The 23,631-nt window shown below is 41.4% G+C and overlaps 1 protein-coding gene across 1 annotated transcript in view; it reads right to left on the bottom strand.

Moving 5' to 3' along the window:
- Positions 1-23,631, bottom strand: part of CUNHXorf36 (chromosome unknown CXorf36 homolog) — a 74,377-nt gene that overhangs the window by 30,886 nt on the left and 19,860 nt on the right. Inside the window, exon 2 of the mRNA XM_004645302.2 lies at positions 21,207-21,471. Within this exon, the coding sequence (XP_004645359.1) occupies positions 21,207-21,471 (265 nt within the window). The remainder of the gene's footprint in view (positions 1-21,206; positions 21,472-23,631) is intronic.

Genomic DNA, 23,631 nt, shown 5'->3' with positions numbered 1-23,631 from the left:
GGGGAAATGCACGTACGTGGCAGATGCAAATCCTCTGAGGGACTATTTGAAAATGTGGTTGGCGTGACAAAGTTGGGAGAAGGAAATGACTAATACTTTCAGGAGGTTCCCAGCCTCAGGCCCTCTGTTAGGCCTTAGCCCAGGTGTTATCCAGATAACACACAGAAACCTGGAGCCTTTAATTCTCTCTTGCCTTGGGAGCTCTTGTGGAAAATTAAAGTGTTTGACTGAAAAAGGGCTTCAAAACATTGTGGATGGTATTGTGCCAATTAATTTTCAGGCCCCATGCTGCCAAATGCAAATGGTAGATTGTATTATCAAGTGATCTACTAGAAGAACATTTCAATTTTCTAGACAAAAATAAGATCCCCAAAAGAGAAGTGGCTTGATAAACATCATGCTGCTTATTGGAGCCCAAGCTTTCCTACATACCCAACTCCCCGGAGGTAGGGAGAGATTTAATAGGCAGAGAAAGGGGGGTGGCGTCGTGATTTTAGAATGGGTAGTGTGTCCTAAACTGGAAAGGTGACTCCAGTTTCAGAGTGCTATAAAAATACAGATTCTTAAAACTTTTTCTAAAAATTCTGGATAGGCAGGTCTAGTAGGGACCTAGGACTCTGTATTTTTGGCAGGTATCTGGGTTGTCATTCTTGTTATCAGACAAGTCTGAGGAACACAGACAGGGAGCATGGGCAATAAGGAGCTGGGTACAATTCAGCTTTCCTGTCTTAGAAGTAAAGTGCTTCTTTCATCTTGGATGCAAACACAAGAGGTTGTACATTTTCACTGGTAGAATAAGGACAGTAGGTGGAATAAAGATGTTATTCCTCAGACAGCTGACATTGTTCCCTGGAGGTTTTTGGCTGTTGAGACTCAAAGAATCATCCTTTAGATGGGGGTGTGCACCTTATGATAAGGTTGATGCAGAAATGCAGAAACCTAGGGGTGGCATGGTGTGCAGCTGTAGTCTAGCTACTTAGGAGTGCAAGGTAGGAGGATTGCTCAAGCTCACAAGTTTAAGATCAGCCTGGGGAACATAGTGAGATACTGCTTATAAATCAAGAATCAGGGTCAGTGAGATAGCTCAGCAGACTAAGTGCTTGCTTAGGTAAGCGCAGGGGCCAGGGTTTGAGTCCTGACACCACATGCTGCACAGACATCTGCCCCTGGGTGTGCTGAGCCAGCGATGGAATCTGGGCATGGTGATGCACACCTGTAATCTCAGCACTAGGGAGGCAGAAAACAGGAGGATCACTACAAGTCTGAGGTGCATAGTGAGACCCTGCACACACACACACACACACACACACACACACACACACACACCTAAAAAAAATCAGGAAATCCATCAATCAATCAAACAAACAAAAATACAAACAAAAGAATGAAGGATGAGCCTCTTGGGAGGGACCTCTAAATCACCTCTAAAATCACTTCAAAGAGCTGGCTGTGCCTTCTCAGAAGGCTTTAACTCACTTCCAGGCAGCAAGAATGGTTTCAGGAAGAATCAAGAGTGCAGGTGGCCTTTGAGTGGGCACCAGCCATCCAAGGGCCATGTACTGAGTCCACTTGGCCATCATCCCCTGCTATACTTCAGGGTGATGAGTGATGAGAACAAAGAAGAACCGGGATCCTTGCTGCTTCCCTTTTAAACTTTCTGTGTTGGGGCAGGGAGATACTGCAATGTACTGTTTTGACCATTTTAGCCAGCAAAAGATGCAAGAAGTCAGGCTACTGAATAGTCTGTTTTAGCATGATGGAAGGACTGGAGAAATTGTTGGAATTTCTACCTATGCCTGTCTCATTGCCTCTTTGGAATTAAACAGACTCAGCTCATAAGCCTTGTAGAACATGCATGCAAAAGGCTTGGCATGGTGAGAGGCACATGCTCTGCACTCAGCAAATGGCATGCATCATTGTCTCTACCATGAGCATCAGCTTCAGCAGCAGAGGAGTTTTTGATACTATATCCTTCTAACTGATGCTCCCCTCCCATGACCACCTTCTTAGGGATGGATGGGGGTGATGGCTGTGAAAGGCTCTACTCAATGGGCTGATGATGAAGAGTTAAGCCAATTATTCTGATTCTGTTGTTGGTTTTAGATTTGGGATCTAGCTGAGAAAGAGGATAAGGAAAAACCACAGAAAGAAGTAGAGATATCCTGAGCCCGGGTGGTTGGAGGCCCATGAAAGAGAGGCAGAAGCAACAGATGCATCTTTGCTGGTTACTAGAGTTCAAGACCTGGAAACTACCATGCCAAATTCTGGCCAGGAATGGTGCTATGATTTGAATGTGTTCCTCAAAAGTTCATGGTTGGCATTTGCCTGTAATCCCAACTACTTTGGAAGCTGAGACAAGAAGATCATGGGTTTAATGTAAGCCTGGGAAATTTAGCAAGATTTTGTCACCAAAAAAGGCATAGAAATGTAGCTCAGTGGTACAGTGCTCCTAGGATCAATACCCAGTATCACCAAAACAAACAAGAAAGAAAGAAAGAAAGAAAGAAAGAAAGAAAGAAAGAAAGAAGAAAGAAAGAAAGAAAGAAAGTTCAAGGTTGAAATTTTATTACCCACATTCATATTAATGGCATTTGGGTGGGGGATATTTAGGAAATAAGTAGGATTAGATGGTGTCATAAGGTGTGGCCCCCATGATGGTTTCAGTGGCTTTATAATTTATAGGAGGAGAGACGAAAGTTAGCAGTTTGCCTGTTTTGTGATGTGCTATCTCCCACCATATCATCATAGAGCACAAATGCCCTTACCAAACACTACTGCTAGGCTTTGAGACCTCACAGCTTCTAGTACCATGAGCTAAATACACCTCTATTCTTCATACATTGGTTTGTGGTATTCAGGCATAACAAAACAACACAGGCTAAGACAGATGACATAACCACAAACTTCCCCAGAAAGTGGGCTCATAGAATCTTTGATCTTTGTTTTTCTGGAGTCACTCACCAAACTAGACAAATGTAGCTTTATTGAGGCATGAGAAAAGGAGAGAAGGTGGGGACCAGAAGTTGTGGACCTACTGAAACTCAGCTTCTGACTCTGCAATGTGTTGAATCCCCCACCCTTTTTTTGTAAAGCAGTCAACAACCCAGGGCTCTGTTCATGCATATTTTGTTCAAGCTCATTTCATATAATCATCCAACTTGGCCCTGAATGACTTTTGACTGTTTCATAAACAAAATATTACTCAAAATACAAAGATTTATCACTACTGAACATATTTGAATATCTGCTTTGGTGGATATATAAATGTGTGAAAGGAAAGAACATGAACTGCTCTTAGAAAACCTAAGAGCAGAAGTGTGGCCTTTCCCTCTGTTATGACTTGTGTCTAGAAGTCCCCCAAAGCTCCTATGCTCATAGGTGGAACTCTTCAGAGGTGGCTGGTTCTAGGGTGTGTGATGTTGGGATTGAGGGTGTGATGCTGGGATAGATTTATCGTGTGGTGGTAGGACTGAGTGTTCCATCCTGGGTGGGAGTGCTATCTGCCCTATGGGCAGGGAGCCTGAATAAAATATAAAGGACAGAAAGAGGGCTGCTCTGGTGACTTTGCTACACCTTCCTACTTTGCTGCTTTGCTGCTTTCTGCCTACCATGAACTGTATCTCCTTTGCGATTTTGCCAGGCCACCCTGTGATGGAGCCAGCTGACTACAGGTTGAAACCTCTACAAACTGTGAGTTGAAATAAGCCTCTCCTTCCTTAGCTGTGGGTCTCGGATGTTTTGTCTCTGCAACTGAAAAAGTAACTAAGATATCATCTTGGATCAGAGGTCAGCAGTAGAAAGGTCATCCTCACTAGCTAGATTTGAAAAACTGAGGGGAAGTTTTACTTTGAACTTGACTCTTCTCAAGGTCTCCTAGCACCCAAGGAAAAGAAGAGAAAGTTCTAGTACTAATAAAATTACTTCCAGATCACACACTCGAACACCTTTTACATGATTTAGTCATTAAATATGCTTGTGAAAACAAGAATGACATTAATCATGCATCACACTTAATCGATGCACCATAATTAAAACAATGACAATTCAATAGCATTTCATTTGTTATGGATGATTAAGCCAAAAGTTACACAACACATTTTCAAGTCTTGTTGTATTCGGCATCATTAAAACTCCTACTCAGTTTGCTGTTAAGAGAAACATCTCACAGTTCTTTCCTACTCCAATATTTTTTTCCTTTTAGTAAAGTTCTTTGTGATTACTTTTTCCTTTGAAACTCAGACACAATGCAAGACATTTTGGTTTGTTGGATTCCGTTCTAGAAGTGCCTGCCATAACAGTGATTATTTTGGAGAAACCACTTGGATGATTTTAATAGTGGAGACATCCGGAAATGTCCTTGTAGCTAAGGCAGAGCTCCTTAGTTCATGGTTTCAGGTACTAGAGGAGGGAGAGGAAGCTGTAGATAGTTCCTAAATCATTTCAGTTTTACTTTGCAATCTGTAACTATGGCAGGTTTAGGAGAGATTCCTTCCCCCTTTAGGAAATTTCTCTGCTACCATTTGCCTGAGCTGACCAACTCAGGTTTCCTGAAACTTTGTTACTGAGAAAGTCACTGATAGAAAGTCAGGTGCAAAAGATAGAAGCAGAGAGAGAAAATGAGCGAAGGGAGAGGATAGCATTTGGACTTTGCCTCGGATCACATCAGAATGAATTAGCGTATCTACACTAAATTGAAAACTGAACAGACTTGTTGGGGTCAGGCAAGAGATATGGAAGGTTTCCTTTGCACCAGAAGTTCTGACTCTCACAGAACTAGTTTTTATGGCAGGCAGCTCCTCTAGCTTCCGGTGGCATCTTTTCTTTGGGCAGAGCTTCTCTTTGTTTAAATTTGTAGTACCCTGCAGAGGTTCTGGAGTGAGCCCTTGTGGAATGTTGTCTCAGGTGTGGAGGGGCTGAGAGAAGCTCTGTTTCAACGTGAGCGAGGGGTTCCCCATATAGGAGTAATGAAGAGGCACACCGAATGCATGATTTCCCTAGGTAGCTGTAGCCATTCTTTTGTCTCTACCAGTGTCTTCTGGCACATCTCTGTATCTCACATCTCCAAGCCAACTTCTTGCTTCCCTTTTTTCTACCTTGTATTCCATTGGCTTGGGGAAGGGCCTTTGCTCTGGAGAGCCATCACCATGGCTGGATTTAGGACCCCTTGGCTCCCCATACCTATAAATATGCTTTAGTGTCTTTATTCTTGCCATGGGTTGCTCAAGAAGTGGTAGATTGGAATGAACTGGATGGGATTCCAATCCATGAGATTATAAATATAAACTTCCTGGACAGAGACAAGGACCAGGAAGGGCTCACTATACTTTCTTCCCATCTCCAACATTGACTTCCACTTTTCTCCATTCCTAGACCACCAGGACTTTGCCACTAAAGTGTTTGTGGGTTGCTCAAGGATTTTTCACCTTGGCAGATGAAATAATTATTGTGGCAGGCAATTCAGCTGCTAGTTGGAGAAGGCAGGGCAGTTGATGTAGAGTAAAACACATTATTTCATGGTCTGTCATTTTGATTCATGTGTGCTATGGATGGTCATAATTCTCTACTGGGATATTTCTTTTTATTTCTATAAGCTGCTGCTTCTCTCCCCTCTGTCCTCTCTCTCATCAAAAGACAGCAAGTCAAGTGCTTCTGACAGCTCAGCTGTGCATTCAAGCTTGTAGAAATATCCATAGACACTCAGCTCTGTGATTTCTGCTATACAAAGGGCCTGTGCTCTAGGAGGCTCAGAGAGAATTGTGATTGTCAGGAGAGCCCTGATGCTGGCCTGGGAGAAGGGCTACTGGGCTTCTTCTTCCCCCTGACCCTTCTGTCGAGGTTGTACCGCCTGTATCCATCAGGGTTCAGAGAAGTAGAATCACAAGGTTTTGTTTTTGTTTTAGTGCCAGAGATGCAAACCAGGGCCTCCTTCATGCTAATCATATGCTGTAACACAGCTATGTCCGTAGCCCAGGATATTTAAAACATTTTTGTAGGGTCTTGGCTTTATATAGTGTGGGTGCTGGATAAGCAGTCTCTGTAAGGGCACTATGCTCCCACCTGATGCTGGAGCTTAAGTCCATAGGGCAGACAGTGGGAAAGAGAGGGCAGACATAAAGTGGGGGAAGAGCAAGGACAAGATTGAACCCACAAGCCCAAGCTGGGGCCTAGAGGACTGACTGAAATCCAGGTTAATTTTTATGGCTCTTGACTTGGATGGTGCAGTGTCCTGTAGTTGGCCTCCTTTGGTATGGCGTTCATGCTGGTCCAGTGGATCAGAGAAGCAGAAAGAGGAGCCAGAGTAAAAGAGAGTGGTTGCAAGCCCAGCCACAGGTTCTTACTGGCAAGGTGAGCTATCAGGTAAACCACATTGTGCAGCTAACAAAGGACCATTGTTTCACTTCTGCCCTCCTAAAGCTCCAATAGAATCTCTCTATGGCCCAGTGGAAGGATAAACATATAAGAAAAAGAATTCTGGGAAATGTAGTTTGGCCTGGCCAAGTTGACATATCAGGAAGCCACAACACTGATTTTGGCTTTCTTTAAATCTCTCATGACAATTTTTTTCTCTTTTTTTTGACCTGACTGAGATACCTTACTAAAGCCTAAATGCCCTGAGTGTGGCATGGAAGTCTGAAAAGAACCTGGATGGAAGAAGAGACCTATATAGACAATTTGTGGATCAGGGTTGCAGGTGTGGAGCTTCCAGTGGGATAGATTTGCTTATGAAGACAAATCTCAAGGAGGAGTCAGTGATGTATTCTCTGGATACTTGAGAAGAGCTCCTGCTGGACCAAACCTCCTTTCTTCTTCACTTGTTCTTTTTTGCTGCTTGGACCATCAGGCCTTGTGCATACTATGTAAGCTCTCTATTGTCAGACCCCTGCCTGGACATAGAAGAAAAACCCCCTGAGTAGAGCTGATGATGCAACTGCAGAGACACAGAGATTGCAGGGAACCAGCACTTCCAAAAGGAGATGGATAAGCAACTTCCCCACACCGTCACAGCTGCAAGATATGGATGTCAGCAAGACTCCCACCTCCCCCAGACCCAGACTAGAAATATCCCACTCCTTCCTGCCATACATCTCTCTCATCAAAACATCCTTATAAAACCTTACCAGGGCTGGCCAGATAGCTCAGTGGACTAAAGCAACTGCTTTGGCAGAGCACACGGCCCGGAGTTTGATCTCCGGCACCACAAGCTGTGCTGGTCCTGCTCCTGGGGTGCACTGAGGTAGTGATTGAGACTGGGCTTGGTGGCACATGCTTGTAATCCCAGAGCATGGGAGGCTGAAAACAGAAGGATCACTGAGTCCAATCTGTGTAGTGAGACCCTGTAGACCCTGTACTAAATACATTAAACAAACAAACAAACAAACAACAAAAAGCCAAGAAAACCCCTTAACCCTGTCCGTCAGTCTGGGCCTATGATCTTATCATTCCTTGGCCTGCCTGCACCCAGGCCCAAATAAATTTTGCTTGTTGATTCAACTTTTCCAGGCTTGGTGGTCTTGGTCATGCCTCAGTTTACCCCAACATCTACCACTGAGCTACACCTACCCCCCGTAAACCTCCTGTCTGTATTGTAACCCTATTCTATCCATCTTTATAGCTCTCAACTCCCCTGTATCCTGGGTGGCTTCACATCTACTTGATCCTTTCTGTGGTGGGAGGATGTCAGTACATTTCAAGCTAAAGAGTTAGAATTGATCAAAGACAAGAAGCAGCATTAGAGGGCACATGTGGCCCATGGGATGCAGCCTAGCCTATGAATTCACTAGAGGAGAAGACTGGGAAAAATAAGTTGGAACCTTACTCTGTAGCGCTTGAGTATCATATTTAGGAGTTTAGATCTGATTCTGTAGAGACAAAGTTGTTACTCACAAGGATGCCATGAGGGTCCTCAAAACTTTCTGATGGGAGTTAAATTCAGTTTGGCAAAGTACATTCAAAAATGTGAAAAGCTTTATATCCCTTCACCTACTCATTTCACCACAGAAGAGTAGGGAGGCAGCAGAGTGTAGTGTGTAAGAGTGAGACTTCAGGAGGCAGGAGACAGGCTTGTTCTCAAAGCCTAGTTCCAAAGAGTGCTAGTTGCAGGACCTACAACAAAGTATGTTCATCTCTCTACACCTCAGATTTCCCACTAGCAACATGGAAGCAAGAATATCTCAAAGGGTCCTGACAATGATTGGTGCTAAATGTATATGAAGCATGCCTGGCCCATAAAAAGTAGTCAGCAAAGAAAATTTGTCTCAGAGACATAATATGAAATTCAGAGAGATGTTGCAAAGAAATCATCTTCAAAGCATTATTTGTGATAAGTGAAAATCAAACAACGTATTGAAGAATAGTGAATAAAATTGTGTTATATCCATGTAATGAAATGTTGCTTATGAGGAGTCTCAGTGATGTGGGGCATAATATTAACTCACAGCAGAATATGCAACATTACATATTAAACCTATTTGTAAACAAGATAAGTATGGCTAGAAAAACTGGAAGGAAACACTTCAATTTATTAACAGTAATTTCCTCACCATAAGTGATTTCTCTCTCTGTTTTCCTTTCCCTCCCTTCCCTTCCCTCCCTTCCCTTCCCTTCCCTTCCCTTCCCTTTCCTTTCTTCTCCCCACTTCCCCATGCTGGAGATGAAACCCAGGGCCTTATGCTTGCTAGGTGAATGTTCTATGCCTGAGCTACTCTCCCAGCCCTGAGTTTTTAAAATAAATGTAGACTTTATGCATTTTTATAATGAGTACACTTGTCCCTTAGTATCCATGGGGATTGATTTTAGATCCTCCTAGCAGAAAGTATTTGTATAGAGCCTGTAAATGACACAACATTTACGTAGAACCTACAGACATCCTGCTGTATAACTTAAATACTCTCTAGAGGACTTATAATACCTAATAAAATGCAAATTCTATATAAATAGCTGTTACCCTCTATTGTTTAGTGAATAATGACAAGATACTAGTCTCTACATGTTCAGTACAGACCCAACATTTTAAGAATATATTTAGTCTGTGTTTGATTGAATTCACCGCGTAGAACCCATGGAGACAGAGGATTGGCTGTACGTGTTACTTTGATAATTAAACATAAAAGCTATAAAAAGAAGAAAAGAAAGTTCAGTTGGGAAGAGAAAAGATCTGTTTGGGGGAAGGGTAGTAGGTGACCAGGTTGGTGATACGCTTAAGAGAGGAAAGGTGGAAGGCAAGGAGACGAGTCACAGGGCTCTGTGAATCCATGCAGAAATGGTGCCTTCCCACCTTACAAGGAAAGGGGAAATGCTGAGTGTGCTATGTAGGAGAAGCACACTTTTGGACAAATTCTCTGCATATGTCAAGGAGGTTTACATAGAAGGAAAGAGGTATGTAAAGTGGACTAGGAGAAGTTCTGCAATATATGTACCTGACAATGAATATATATCTATAGGATAACTTGTACAACTTGTATAAGTCAGTAACAAAGATAGACAAACCAATAAAGCATGGACTAAAGGCAGCACTTTCCTAAAGATAAGAGCAAGGCAGCCAATAAGTACTATTTATGAAAAAGTCTCGACATCATTAGCTATCAGAAAATGCAAAGGAGGCCACACAATGAGATCTCTAGATACCCGCTACAATGACTAAAACATTAACAATAATAAGCATTGATGGAAATAAGGGACAAAAGAATTCTCTCTGCCTCTGCATATGAGAGGAAATCAGTGAAAAACTCTTTGCTAGTGCCTACTAAATCTCTCTCAATATACATGCTATAATCCAGAAGTTGTACTTTGGTGCACGTATGTTCAGAAAAAGATATGAGCAAGAATATTAGTGGCAATTTCAGTTTACAGGAGCTCAAAGTCAAAAAGACTCAAATGGCTATCAACAGTAGAATGTATAAATTGTGGGAGTACCGCACACTGTAATATTATATTGTCATGAAAAGCAAACAAACAGCTGATCAATGCAACAGCGTAACATGGCAACATGGTCACAACAAATAGCAGGACTTGATGATACAGTATTACAATATTCTAATATTGTAGGGTTCAACTGAAGTGAAGTTCAAAAAACAGGCAAAGTACTCTACGGTGATTTAGCCCAAAATATCTTTAGGAGATAGGGCAATTTACCATTTTGATTGGCCTGGGACTGAAAGATTTCTTGTGATGTGGGGCTTTAAGTGCTAAAACTATGATAGGCTCAAAAACACTAGGAGACGTCTTTTCTGAAAGGGGATTTGTCTAATAAGATAATGCAGAAAGTTTTGGTGCATAGCAAAATAAAAAAGTCATCTCTTCTATTGTCTGGTTGTCTTATTTGTCAGGCATTGGGACTTCGATCTGAAAAGGGTAGAGCAAAATGTCATGAACAGAAGTGGAAATCAAGATGGATAAAGGAAAGCTTTATTTTTCAGAGTGAGTTCCCCATCCTGTAAGAGTCTCAAAGATCTTGTACATGCTATTGATGAACTACAGGGCGTGAGTGCAGAGAACAGAATGGGCATAAAAGCCCATTTCTGATGTTCAAAAGGAGCAAGAGAGTAGATCAGACAAATTGGTGATTAGTGGATTGATCACAGCAAATATTCTAAAACAGGTTGTTAGTACAATGATGTATGAATCTCCAGAAGGAGAGGTGATGAATTTTTGGAGCTACTGAAGATTCTTTTAATCAAATCATTCCAGACTAACTTAATTTTTTTATTTGACCTGGTTATTTCATTTTTAAGCAGAAAAGTGCAACAGATTTAAATTCTATAGATGTTAGTGAGGTATTCAATGATACAGTGATTCTCAGGATAACACTATAAAGGAGACTAGGGAAGCAAGAAAATTAAGATGATTAATAATTGGTTAACTGACTTTGCTGAACAATGAATGGATTCACGCTCATAGAGAAATAAGATTTTCTCTTTGGCCCTGTTCTGTTTAACACATTTTTTATTAACAACTGGGACATTGATAAAATTTTTGTTTTATCTCCTTATAAAAACTAAAGCCTTTCATCATCTCCTAATCATTCACTGACCCCTTATCAAAACTAAAGATTATGTAGTATTAGTAGTTAGTATTCATGCTAAAGTGATAGCCCAGAGTCAAAGATTTAATCTAAGATCATAGTTAATGGGATATATCAAGGATTCTGTTCTGTAAACTAAAATCTAGCCATAGGGGGTTTCAGTTAACATCATGTTTAATATGTTTCTATACAAGGGGAGTGGCCATATGGGAAAAAGGACTGAGGATGTGGAGAAGGTACAAATATTTTGAAAGTTTGAATTGGTAAGCGTTAATTTCAAGAATCTATAACATAAGGATGGTTTGGTGAGTAGAAATCTGGTTTGGTCTTCAGCAAATGGATATATTGCTCTGTGGTCAGTGGTCATATATAAACTGGAAGTAAATATACTATGCACTTATTAATTCAAGGAAAGCGTTTACAAATCAAGCTTTCCAGAAGATTCTTGATAATCCTTAGCAAGAAGAGCTAATGTAACTGGAAAAATTATAATTGCTATAAATTACCCATATAGATAACAGGAACAAATTAATGTGTATTTTAATATTTTTTGTATTATCTTCCCACGGTAATGGCTGAACGTTGTCAACAGTTGCTTAAATGTTTATCAATAAAACTTTGAAAAGAAAAAAAAACCAAAAAACAGTTGCTTAATACATTATACTGATTTCCAGATTTCCCCTGAACAGTGATTTGGAAAATGCTGCATCACAGATTGAGGGAATGTAAGTTTTCATCATTATTATTTTCTTGGTGTGTTATTACAATGTCACTTATTTCTCTGTTATTCAATAGATAATATTTTGAAATTCCTGGTTTGGTAATTTTCTCCTTTTCTTCTGTTATTGTTAATGGCTAATGACTGTTATTGGCTTTTAATTAGAAAAAAGTCTTCATATTTCCAAATTAAAATATTTGTTGAGGGGTTTGTGGCCGAACTAAACAAATTTTGGAACATACATAAATTAATTCTATCATTAATTCTTCCACATGATGTTCTTTTTGCTTATATTTTAGGGAAGGGTCAACAATGTCTCACTACTAAATTGGACTCATAGTGATCGTCCTGTTTACAGCCTCCCAATAGCTGAGATTACAGGAGCATGCTACCACGCCCAGTCTCAATTGCCCTCTCAGTGTTCCCTGGGGGCAGGGCCAGTACAGCAGGCCTGGGGCTCAAATCCCTGGCCCCTACGCCTGCTTGCATGTGCTTTCACTCCTTGAGCTATTTGGCTGGACCCACAACATGTTCTTTATAGGTAAGTACTATATGATTATATAGTTTAACCTCGTGTTATTTTATATCATGTGGACCTATGTAGAGGCACAACCAATTTGGACCTCTGAGTCAAGTCACACTTAGAGCAAAAGCATTTGTTCCACAGTATAGTGGTCCTCCCTTTCTCCAGGGGATATATTCCAACATGTTCTGTGGATGCCTGAAACTATGAATATGCAAAATTCTACAGATTAACAACAATAACCAATAATAAAATAAAACAATTGTGCTGTAACAAAAATTATTTAAAATAGATACTTCTGGAATTTTCCGTTTAATATTTTTGGACCATAGTTGGCTGCAAATAACTGAATGTATGTTAAGTGAAACTAGTGAAAAAAGGAAATTGTTGTCCATCTGCATAAGGATAGTGAGCTATCAAAGGGATAATTTTATAGCAAGAACAATATATGGTTTGATTGTTTGAAAGGTAGCTTGGTTGACTAAGCATGAGACCTTGCTTCCCGTGCCCCATGGGAAGTAGCCACTGCGCATTGTCTTCAACCTAGATGTTAATCTAGGTTGAAGGCAAGCTGAGAGTCTTATAAAAATGAAGACTGCCTTGGATGGTCTCTCTTGATGACTTTTCAGGCCACAGTTCTGTTTTGGCAGGGGGCTGCCTCTTATTCCACATTTGAACATCCTCTGGATTGGGACCTTAGTGACCCATCTCATGCCTACATTTCCTTTAGTCTTGTCTTGCTTCTGTTTTCTTTCTCAATTTGACTGTATCAAGACTGGGGGTGGGGCTGGGGAGATGGCTCAGTAGAATAAGCACTTCCCTGGCAAGTGCAAGGGCCTGTGTTTGATCCCCAGTTCCACCAAAATAACAAAAACACAAACAGAACAAAACAAAACAAAACAAAAGACTGGGAAAGCCTCTCACTGCCTCTTTTTCATTCATGAGCTCTACTGAGAGTGATTTAAAGGTCATTTTAATGGATGGACTAGGTGTTCTATGTCTTTTTTTCTATGAGTCTACTATGATACAGTGGAGACAAGGACATTAATAGGTAAAGTTTGTTTGTCCTTCTAAATAACCCTTCTGTCACAAATGAGAGGTACTAAGTCTCAATGATTCTATCTCTAAACAGATTCCATTAATTAAAATTCTAGTTGCATCAGCTCTCAGGAATTCAGGAGAAAGACAAGGTAGGGTTGTGGGGACACTTGTATCGATCCCATACATGAAATATGCCATTCTGGAAATTCCTATGAACAGCAGACAATGCGTAGTGGTTACTTCCCAAGGGGCTTGGGAAGCAAGGTCTCATGATCTCACAATCACCATGTCTCTGTGTTGGGGCTGTGATCCTGAAGCGTTCACTAGAGAGCATGAAAGGAATGTTGCCTCCTGTGGCACTGGCCAGGCCAATTGATTGTTTAACTTTCTTTTCCCACTATTAGTCATTCCATCCTTCACTCTAATGTTGTATAAGCATGAAAAAGATACAGTCATCAATCAACCGTCTTTCCTTGACAGTACCAGTACAGTCATGTTGTCTTCTACAATGTCTAATACAGTGTTTTTGAATGGTTGGTAGTTCATGAGGGATTAAAAGTATTTATAGTCTGAAACATAGGTATGAAACCAATATACAATTTCTATCTTCACTAAATACTTTATCATAACCTATCTTGTATAAATATGAGTCTAGGAAGGTCTTCCCACTGGGGTGTTCACTCTCTGATTCTATAGGGCCAGCGAGATAGCTCAGTAGAATAAGTGCCTGCCTGGCAAGCACAAGGTCCTGAGTTCAATCACCAGTATCGAAAAAAAAAAAAAAAAAGGATAAAGAAATCAACCAACAACAAATATTGGAGAGGCTGTGGGGAATAAGGAACCCTTCTTCACCTCTGGTGCAACCATTATGGAAATCAGTGTGGAGACTCCTTAAAAAACTAGGACTGGAAATCCCATTCTTTCTAGCTATCCCCCTTCTGGGAATTTTTCCAAAAGAACTGAAAACATCATATCATAGTGATATATGTGTGCCTATGTTTATAGCAGCACAATTTGTGATAGTCACATCTTGGAAATAACCAAGATGCCCATCACCTGAGGAATGGATGAAAAAGATGTGGTATTTTTATACAATGGAGTATTACTCAGCTATAAAGAAATATAAACTTGAAGCCTTTATAGGTAAGTGTATGCACCTTGAAGCTATACTCATAAGGGAAACAAACTAGGCTCTCATGTATAAATACATATTGTCTCCCTAGTTGTTAGAACTCAAAAGAATAAGTAAAAATTGAAAAGTATAACACAGTTAAAGGGAAAGAAAGAACTTAAGGATTAAACAATGAAGAGAGAGAAAGGAGAAAAGTTAGGAAATACGGTAGGGATAAAACCGTTCATTTATATAAACAAGATAGTTAAGGCAATGGTCCTAAGAATCTCCATCAGGTTTTTGAAAATAGTAGTTAATGGGTAGACTCCTCACCCTGACTAATTCTATATGCTAGTATCTGCGAACTAAGCAACTACAGTGAGGACAGCAATGTGTAACACAAAAACCATGCTTGAAATACCTGTTATTTTGGTCTTCTAAATGAGTACTACTTCTAATGACACATCAATTATTGCTATACTCTCTCTAAATATTTGTAAAAAAAAGGGGGGGTAATAGAAGAAACAAGAGACAAGGAAAAAAATAATGGCAATATAACAATTAAAATTGTCAGGGTCTCAGGACGGGTGTCCCTCTGCCTGGCCATCATCTACACGGAGACACCGAGTCCAGTCCAAGTGTATGTAGACATGGCGAACGCTGTGAGTTTCCTGCACAGTTCCACCACTTCATCCTCAGTGGGTTGGGGGTTGGGATTTGGGGGTTGGGGGTTGGAACAAGTTCCTCCTTGAAGTCAACATGGAAAGGACAAGAGTGGCCAGGTTTGGAACCTGGGGTACTGTCAAATTTCCTAGCCATCACAGGGCTGGCAGGAGAAGAAAGACAATGCCCAGGGTGCATCCACAGGCTACAGAGTTATCCCTTCTCCTCCTGAGGCAACACCTTCTTTGAGGCTAATTGTGCTTTGGGTACTATAGGTCATCTGGGGCAAAAAAAGGCATAATCGTGCAGCAGCAGGATTCTTGCTGGCTACCGGGCACTGTCCCAAGGGAGGTGAACACAAGACAGTGATGTGGAGCAGACTATTGTGGCCTGTATGCCCTATTCCTGCACCAGACCATGGGACCCACAATAACAACAGGTGCCAGTTCAAAAAATAAAAAATAAAAAGTAAAAAAAATTAAAGTAAAATTGCCGCAGTCTGAGTAAACAAAGCTGCTGGAGTACTCTATCCCGCCATCTAGTGGGAGGAGAGGCTCTGTGGCCATCCAGTCCATTCCTTCTGCAGGAATAGGATCTGCTTTTAGGAGGACGCCAGAAGTGATGGATCTGACTCGAGGGGCCAAGAGACGGACACCGTGGAGGATTCATGATTTCCTCTCATTAGCCACGGGATGCCTCTGGTGCTTATCTTTTTTCACTTGACATATTAGCTGAGGAAGCCCTCTTTGGGTTTTGCGAGCAAACACATCATGGGAAACTCTGCGTGGTGCTGTTGGCTGTGGTTCTGTCTGTGGAGTAGCAATCTAGGGTGGGATATTCCCACCCAAGCAATGCAGTGTTCCAAGGAGCAAAGTCACGTGTGTTTATTTATTTATTTATTTGTGTAAGTGCTACACACACACACACACACACACACACACACACTTATTTCTTCCCCTTCTTCCTGTCTTCCTTGTGGGCAGCTCCTGCTGTAGCCCAATGTCTTTAAGACAAAGCTGTCCTTCGCCCTGCAGGAGGGGCCCCAGACAGCCTCCGTTGATGACTGCTGGGACTTTTCATGCAAGCTGACTTTATTCATGAAAGAGTCAGTCTGCCAAGACCCTGGGCCATTCACATCTTTCCTCCCTTCAATTTACTTTTGTTTCTTGGATATTTTTTTCTCCTCTCATCTCTGCCTTGTCAGTTCTCTGAGCAAAGCATATTAGTTTGTTGTGGTTTCTTTTTCTTCCGCAAACATGAGCTGACACACTCGCATGTGCACAGCACACATTACAGCTGGACGAAATTGAGAGCTTTGGCCTAGATCTTTGTTGGAAAGTGGCTCTTGAGGAAATGAGAGAAAACACACTTAAGTCAAACACCAAGAGAATCCTTGGGGCCAGACTGACTGTTAGACGGGGTTGGCGTGGTGCCATGTGGCCTAGTGGAAGGAAGGGGTGTGTGTCCCTACCCTTTGTCCGTCCTATAGTAGTTCTTCAGCTGGCAGCTGAAACTTCCATGTAAGTATAAAAAGATCATGCTTTCCAAACCAGAAATCAGCATTCATGTCTAAAGAATTATCAAAAAAATAGGTCAGAGCTGTTCAGCCAAAGCTGGGATTAATGGTCATTCAAAGATTTCATCTTATTCCAGCTGAGATCAAAGATAGAGGCTGCTTGCTTGGCAAATAATGGAGAAGGAGTCTGGGACCACATCTGGGCTTGGTAGAAAAACACAAGGATGTGCAGTTGTTTGTCAGTAACCACAGGGGACTTGTCTCTGGATCCTCCATGGTTATAAAAGTACAGATGTACAATTCCTTGATATGTAGTAGTATAATATTTGCCTGGAACCCATGTACATCCATTTCTATACTTTAAATCATCTCTAGATTATTTATAGTAACCTGAATGCTGTGTAAATTGTTATACTGTATTGTTTACGGAATGGTGACAGAAGAAAAGTCTGCATGTGTTTAGTACAGACAGTTTCTTTAGAATACTTGCAATCAGTGGTTGGTTGAATTCACAGATGTGGAGCCCATGGTGGCAGAGGCAGCACTGTCAGGAAGGACTAAGACAGTGAGAGATGGGCTAGTGCAAACTTTGCAATATTGGCTTTATACCCAGATGTTTTTTTGGAGGGCCAATGGTGAAATGCTACTAGCTGTTGACATCTTGGCATAAATTAAGTTATAAGTTGGCTGCCCATCAAATGGCTCAAAGAGAACAGACTCACAGGATAGGTTATTTTTCAAATGACTTACTAATTATCAAACTGAAATTCTTATGAAGCCAAATTCACCACTTGGCAGTGCACAGTTTAGTGGCTTTTAGTACATTTTAATGTTGTGCAACCAGTATCACTCTCTAATTACAGATCTTTTTCATCACCTCCGAAAGAAATCCTGCACACATTAAACATACACTCCCAATTCTCCCCTCCCCTTAGCTCCTGGAAAATACTAATCTATTTTTTGTCTCTATGAATTGGTCTATTTTGGATATTTCCTGTAAATTGAATCATGTATGGCCGTTCTGTGTCTGGCTTGTTTTACGGAGCATGCCTGCAAGGTTCATCCATGCTATTGCATGAATCAGTACACATTTCCTTTTTATACAGCTGTATAATATTTCACAGTGTGGCTACAATCCACTTTGCATTTATTACTTGATGGACATTTGGGGTGTTCCCACCTTTTGACTATTATAAATATGTTGTTGTGAGTATTCAATTAAAACTTTGACTTGAACATTTGTTTTTAGTTCCCTTGGGGGATAAGTAATTTTTTTCTGCTTTTGGTAAAGGCAGAATCATTTGAAACTGTTTGATAGATGAATTTTGTTAAGAAGAAAATAGCAACATTTGGGTACTGCTAGATGAGGTCTGGTGGGGATGAACAGATGTGTAAAGGTACGGTCCTAAATGGTTCCTCACTGGGCTATCTTGCAGGGCTCTGTTAGTGGGTGCTCTTTGGGCAGAAACAAGGGGGACTTGTTAGCTGGATGTAAAGCAAGATGCTAAAATAGTAGAACAAATTTTTAGCACAATAAAGAAAAGGACTCACTTATTTTAAGAATGCTACTTGCTGTGCATTTCTAGTGTAGCATCTTCATATCTATAAACTCATTAGGATGAATAAATCAGGCATGGCAGTTACCATTTGCTGGCATTTGAGAAACAAGAGAATTCAAGGGCCTAGCACAGCACCTGGTGGACATTCAGTCAATGTTTGCTAAATGAATGAAGCAGAGTCCTAGCCAGTCAAAGAACGTCAGAGCTGGGAAAGTCTTTGATATAAACCCTAGGCCAGTGGTGACAAACCCTTTAGAGACTGCCTGCCCAAACTGCAACCCAAAACCCATTTATCTGTCACAGGGTGCCAACACTGCAATTAAACTGAATACTGGGGTTTTAGTTTAGAAAAAATAACTATTAACTAATGTTCTGCTGCTGGGGCAGCTTGGCTTATGTATTGACAGCCGGGGCTTTGTGTTCCTGCTGCAGCATGTGTGTCATACGTCCAGCACCACTGCCTTTGGCCCTCCTCCCAAGAGGCAAGCAGGGATGTCAGAGCAGAGTAGGGAAGCTCTGGACTTAAAGTCAAGGTCAACTCAGTAAATGAAAGACTCAAGTCAGTCGTGTTCCTTGTCCCCATACAGAATGTTACAGTATCAACTGTGTTGCTTTGTGGCAACTATGTTGCTCTTGTCTCTATATAAGTGCCAGGGAGTGGAGCTTGTGTCTGACTCATTGAATCCCAGGATGTAGCAGAGTTGTTGAAACTTGCTGAATGGATGAGTGGGAATCAGAAGTTCTCTGTTCCTCCTGGATCTCTGTTCCTTCTCATTTTGCCACAGATTTTAATGACAGAACTAGAACTTAAACCCTAGTCCCCAGACTCCAAGGGCCTTTCCCCTACACTCCATTATTTATATCTATCAAGATAAGTAATATTAGGGCCTACAAGATATCCCAGAGGACTAAGTGCCTGCTTAGGCAAGCACAGGGACCGGGGTTCCATCCCCAGCACCATATGCCTTGCCAGCCCCAACCTTGGGCATGTTGAGCAGGCCACCAAGACCAGGAGGGGTGGTGTACACCTATAATCCCAGCTCTAGGGCGGCTGAAAACAGGAGGATCACTATGAGTCAGAGGTGCCTAGTAAGACTCTGTACCAGATACATTAAAAAGAAAAAAGGTAAATGACATTGAGTATATCTGGCAGGTTGTTTTGGACTTGCCACTTTCCTTGGCATAATTCCTACTCTATTTTGTTATGGAGGTGTCTAGAGGTCAATGGGAAATTTTTGTCCTTACTTCAAAGCCTAAGTCTAGTCTATCCACCTTACATAGATTCTCATATAGCTTGTGCTATATGACCTTCTTTTCTCTGCTGTGTTGTCCATGTCCTGGGTGGAGGTAGTCTTTTTTTGGGGACTGTACTTTGCAGTATGGGACTTGACAACTGAAGGCAGAAAAAGGCAGTGGGATTTTCAAGAAATTCTGAAGTGAGAAGTTCTCTGCTCTTCCTGCACTCCTTGTCTACCTTGCTGTGGCCCTCAGCACATATTGTGGCAAAGTGGAAACAGTCTCCTAAGGATCTTTCCCAAGCCTCAGCACCAGCTGTGGAATGGCATATGGCCTTCACAGAAACACTCAGAATACTAATTTTTTTCTGTATTTTAGGGAAGGGTCTACAGGGTCTTCAGGGTCTCACTACTAGATTGGACTTGTAGTGATCCACCTTTTTATAGCCTCCCAAGAGCTGGGATTATAGGCATACACCACCACCATGCCAAGTCTCAGTTGCTGGCACAGCAGGCCCCGGAATGGAACCCTTTAATCCATGGAGCTATTTGTTTATTTATTTATTTAATTTTGGCAGAACTGGGGATAGAATTCAGGCCCTTGTGCTTTCCAGGGAAGCACTTATTTTACTGAGCCATCTCCCTGTCTCCCTACCACCCAGCTATTTGGCTGGCCTTCAGAATACTATTTGGCTCAGATTCCTGAGCATTCTGTGTTCACTCCAAGTTGACACATGAAAATGCCCATCATTCCACACAACCTAAGAGCAAAGCTGGACTTTTTATATGGAAGATATATCCAGGAACCAGTGAATCTTTTTGCTGTATGTTCTTCATCTTAAAGATGCCAGGGGAGGGTCTGTTAGCTCTCAGAACCAACCCAGGTAGCTTTATGTGGCCATGTAGAAGAGGTAGTATGGCACAGGGAGGGTGGAAAGTAGTCTTAGTGTTCCCATGAGCAGGGCAATTCAAGTTCTCAAGCCTTGCTAGGGTAGGGAAGTTACAGTGAGCCTCTTCCTTTCCATCTTTGCTGAAGGTGAGCTGTTCCTCAGTCTTTAGAGGTGGTGTCTTCCACCTTAAAGACTTAGCTGGATGTGCATGCATGCAGGCCCATGGCTGTGCTGGTTTCAACAAAGAAGACAATAGTGCAGGCAGGAACTGACAGCACCATCTATTTGCTGAGGTTCCCAGGGCTGCATGAGTAGACTCATGGCAGTGGGTGGGGAGCACTCAAGACAGAAGAGGGTGCTGCATTATCAGAGTTTGCTTCTGTAATGATGGAGGTTTGGTTCTTCCTTACAGTGGGGCATAGAAGAGGAAGCTGATTTTCAAAGTGGTCTGTGTGTGTTGTGAAATAGGATATACATGGGAACTTCTGTGAGGGGATGCTCACCTATCCTGGGAGCTGGTGAAGGCTGCCAGGGGTCTGTGGCAGGTGTTACACCCTGTCAGGGGTTGGGTACTAGAAGGAATCCTGTGAAAACTTCTGCCTGACGTGGCAGCAGGGAACTATTTCTCAAATAATCTCCAAAGGTCACATCAAAAAGAAGGCAGGTGACAATGGGACAGATCCTTACAAGTAAATCTTAAGTTCTTGTCTTGCTTTAAGTCACTCTGTTTTATTGTAGTTTATATTATAGTTTAGAAGGGCCAAAATATCTCCTTTTTATTTTTCAGATGAAATGTGGGATTGGAATAGATCTCTCACATGCTCTTTCTTTCACTCCTCCTCCCTCCTTCTCTCCCTCACTTACTCCCTCCTTCCCTTTCTTTTTCTCTCTCCCTGTGCCCACTCCCACACCTATAGCCTACACACTCACCTGTACCAAGTCTGGAGTGAGGCGCTTGGCCTGCAGCCATTTCTGAAATCTTTCTGTTTTCCTCAGCACACGCTCAATGCTGCAGGTCTTTGGGGCTGATACAGAGGCACAGATTCTCCTGTCTGAGACATCATTTTGGTATCTGCTTATCAGCCTAAGGATCTCCACAGGGCGCCAGGTTTTAGAATCATCTGAGTAATTTGCAGGGCAAGAAGGCAAGTAGTCAGAAGGCAGTTCAAGATGGGAAGCCAGTGAGTTGTCAAATCTGTTGGAAGAAGAGTCCCATTAGGATTGATCTGCGAATTGAAGGCCGATAGAGCCAAGGGGTGGGAGAGAGGGAAAAATGGCCCACCTGATCCATTTTGTCTTAAAGAATTCTAAACTCCCATTCAAGTGCTGATGGGGCCCAACACTGCTTATCTTCCAAGATCAGACAAGATCCAGCATGTTCAGGGCCTTTATTGGTAAATGGATGCAACTAGAGGGTATACACATAAGTGAAATAAATCAGACCCACATGTGTAAACATTGCATTGTCTCCCTAGTGTAAGAACCTGAAAGAATAAATAAAATCTGAAAGGAATAATAGATATGGTAAGATGGAAAGAAACTGAACATAAGGAATACAAATAAAGATGAGGGAAAGAGAAAAGAGGGAAAAAAAGTAAGGGGGAAAATCATGCAAGTATGTATTTGGGAAAACTGAAATGATTGTAGTACTCATTTCCGTCAGTTTTTTGAAAGTGTCGGTTGATGTTTAAAATTTTCCTGTTGACTAACTGTGTGCTATTATCTATAGTCTGAGTAACTACATATAAGACAGCAAAGTGCAATACAAAAGCCGCTGCTGAACATTTCTCATCTTGTTCTTCTAAATGTGTACCATTGCTAATGTCTTATCAATTAATATTCTGTCTTTAAAATAAAATTTATCTTATTTTATTTTTTGGCGGGAACCAGGGACTGAACTCAGGCCCTTGCACTTGCCAGGCAAGCGTTTATTCTACTGAGCTATCTCCCAGGCCCCTAAAATAAAATTTAAAAACATATAAAGTAAAGAAAAATAAGAAAAATTAAAGTTTATTGAAAGCAAGCATTAATGTTCAATTATTTGACCAATTTTGCATACCTATATCTATTAATTTGCACAACAGATTTGAGATGAAAATATATAATATAACAAGCACTGTTAAATTTTTATTCTTGCTTTGAAACTCTGTATCATGTGCACTGTCCCTTGTTAGTTTTTGTCTTTGTTTCTGCTATTTGTTTTCATTCTAAAATAAAATAAAATAAGGGATGGCCAGATAACTCAGCAGATTAAAGTGCCTGTTTAGGCAGACGCAGGGACCCAGGTTCGATCCCCCAGGTCATGGTGGGACAGCAATTGAGACTGGGTGTGGTGGTGTGCCCCTGTGATCCCATTGCTTGTGAGACTGTAAACAGGAAAATCACTATGAATCTGATCTGTATAGTGAGACCCTGTAGACCTGGTGCTAAAAACATTAAAAAATAAAGAAAATAAAAAAGAATTCCAAACTTTTTTTAATGAGAGGATTCTTTTTATTTCCTCAAAGTCCAAGAAGTGTTTATGTGATGTCAGAAAAGGTGAGGGAGGTGGGTGAGACTGAAATGATCTTCTTCACTCAACTGGTAGAGAAGGACTAACTGCAGCCTCCTGAGTTTCTGCTCCACATAAAGGTAGTGACTTTACACATGCTGATGCTTTTGATTCTTGTCATAGCTTCACTTTCTAGGTCGGGACATCGAAACTTATAGAGCTTGAGTACTTTGCCAAACATCAGACAGTATGTTGCAGGGGTACAAACCTCAGGCTATCTGTCAGTGAACCCACCCTCTGACCAATGCCTGGGTTTTGGAAGCATTCTTCTAGAAAAGGATCTTGGGCTCACACTGGGGGCACCAATGCCCCTCCATATCCAACTTGAGGGAGCCCTTTAAGTTTTCCTTTCAGTCCCAAGATTTAAGTCAGCAGTGCCAACCAAGTCTCAAACAACAAGGGCTGCTAAATGGTCACTGAAACTGGAAGCTCTCTGGGAGGTATGCAGTTATTTAAAATGTCCTCATCAGTTTTTAATCATCCTCAGAAGAGAGGTACTGGCTTATGATTTGCCAGTTTCCTCAGCCCTGTGGTTGCCTTTTTCTCTCCACTCACATCTCCAGCTGTGTGCTGGCACTGCTACTGGAGTAGAAATCCAAATATCCTTTTTTTATTACTTTTTTTCAAAGTTTTATTGATAAACAGATAGCAATGAGACAGCTTCAAATCCAATCAGAAGTACAGTTTCAACAAATAACACACTGCATATATTCTTCTTAGTGGCTAATTGCTGTACAAGATGCAGACTTGAGATCCTATTTACAAACACCATTAGAACAAATCATTCTATTCATTAAGAGAATG

This window comes from Octodon degus, unplaced genomic scaffold (assembly GCF_000260255.1).
Source record: "Octodon degus isolate 3935 unplaced genomic scaffold, OctDeg1.0 scaffold00223, whole genome shotgun sequence".
NCBI lineage: Eukaryota > Metazoa > Chordata > Mammalia > Rodentia > Octodontidae > Octodon > Octodon degus.
This window is presented reverse-complemented; position numbering and strand designations above follow the sequence as displayed.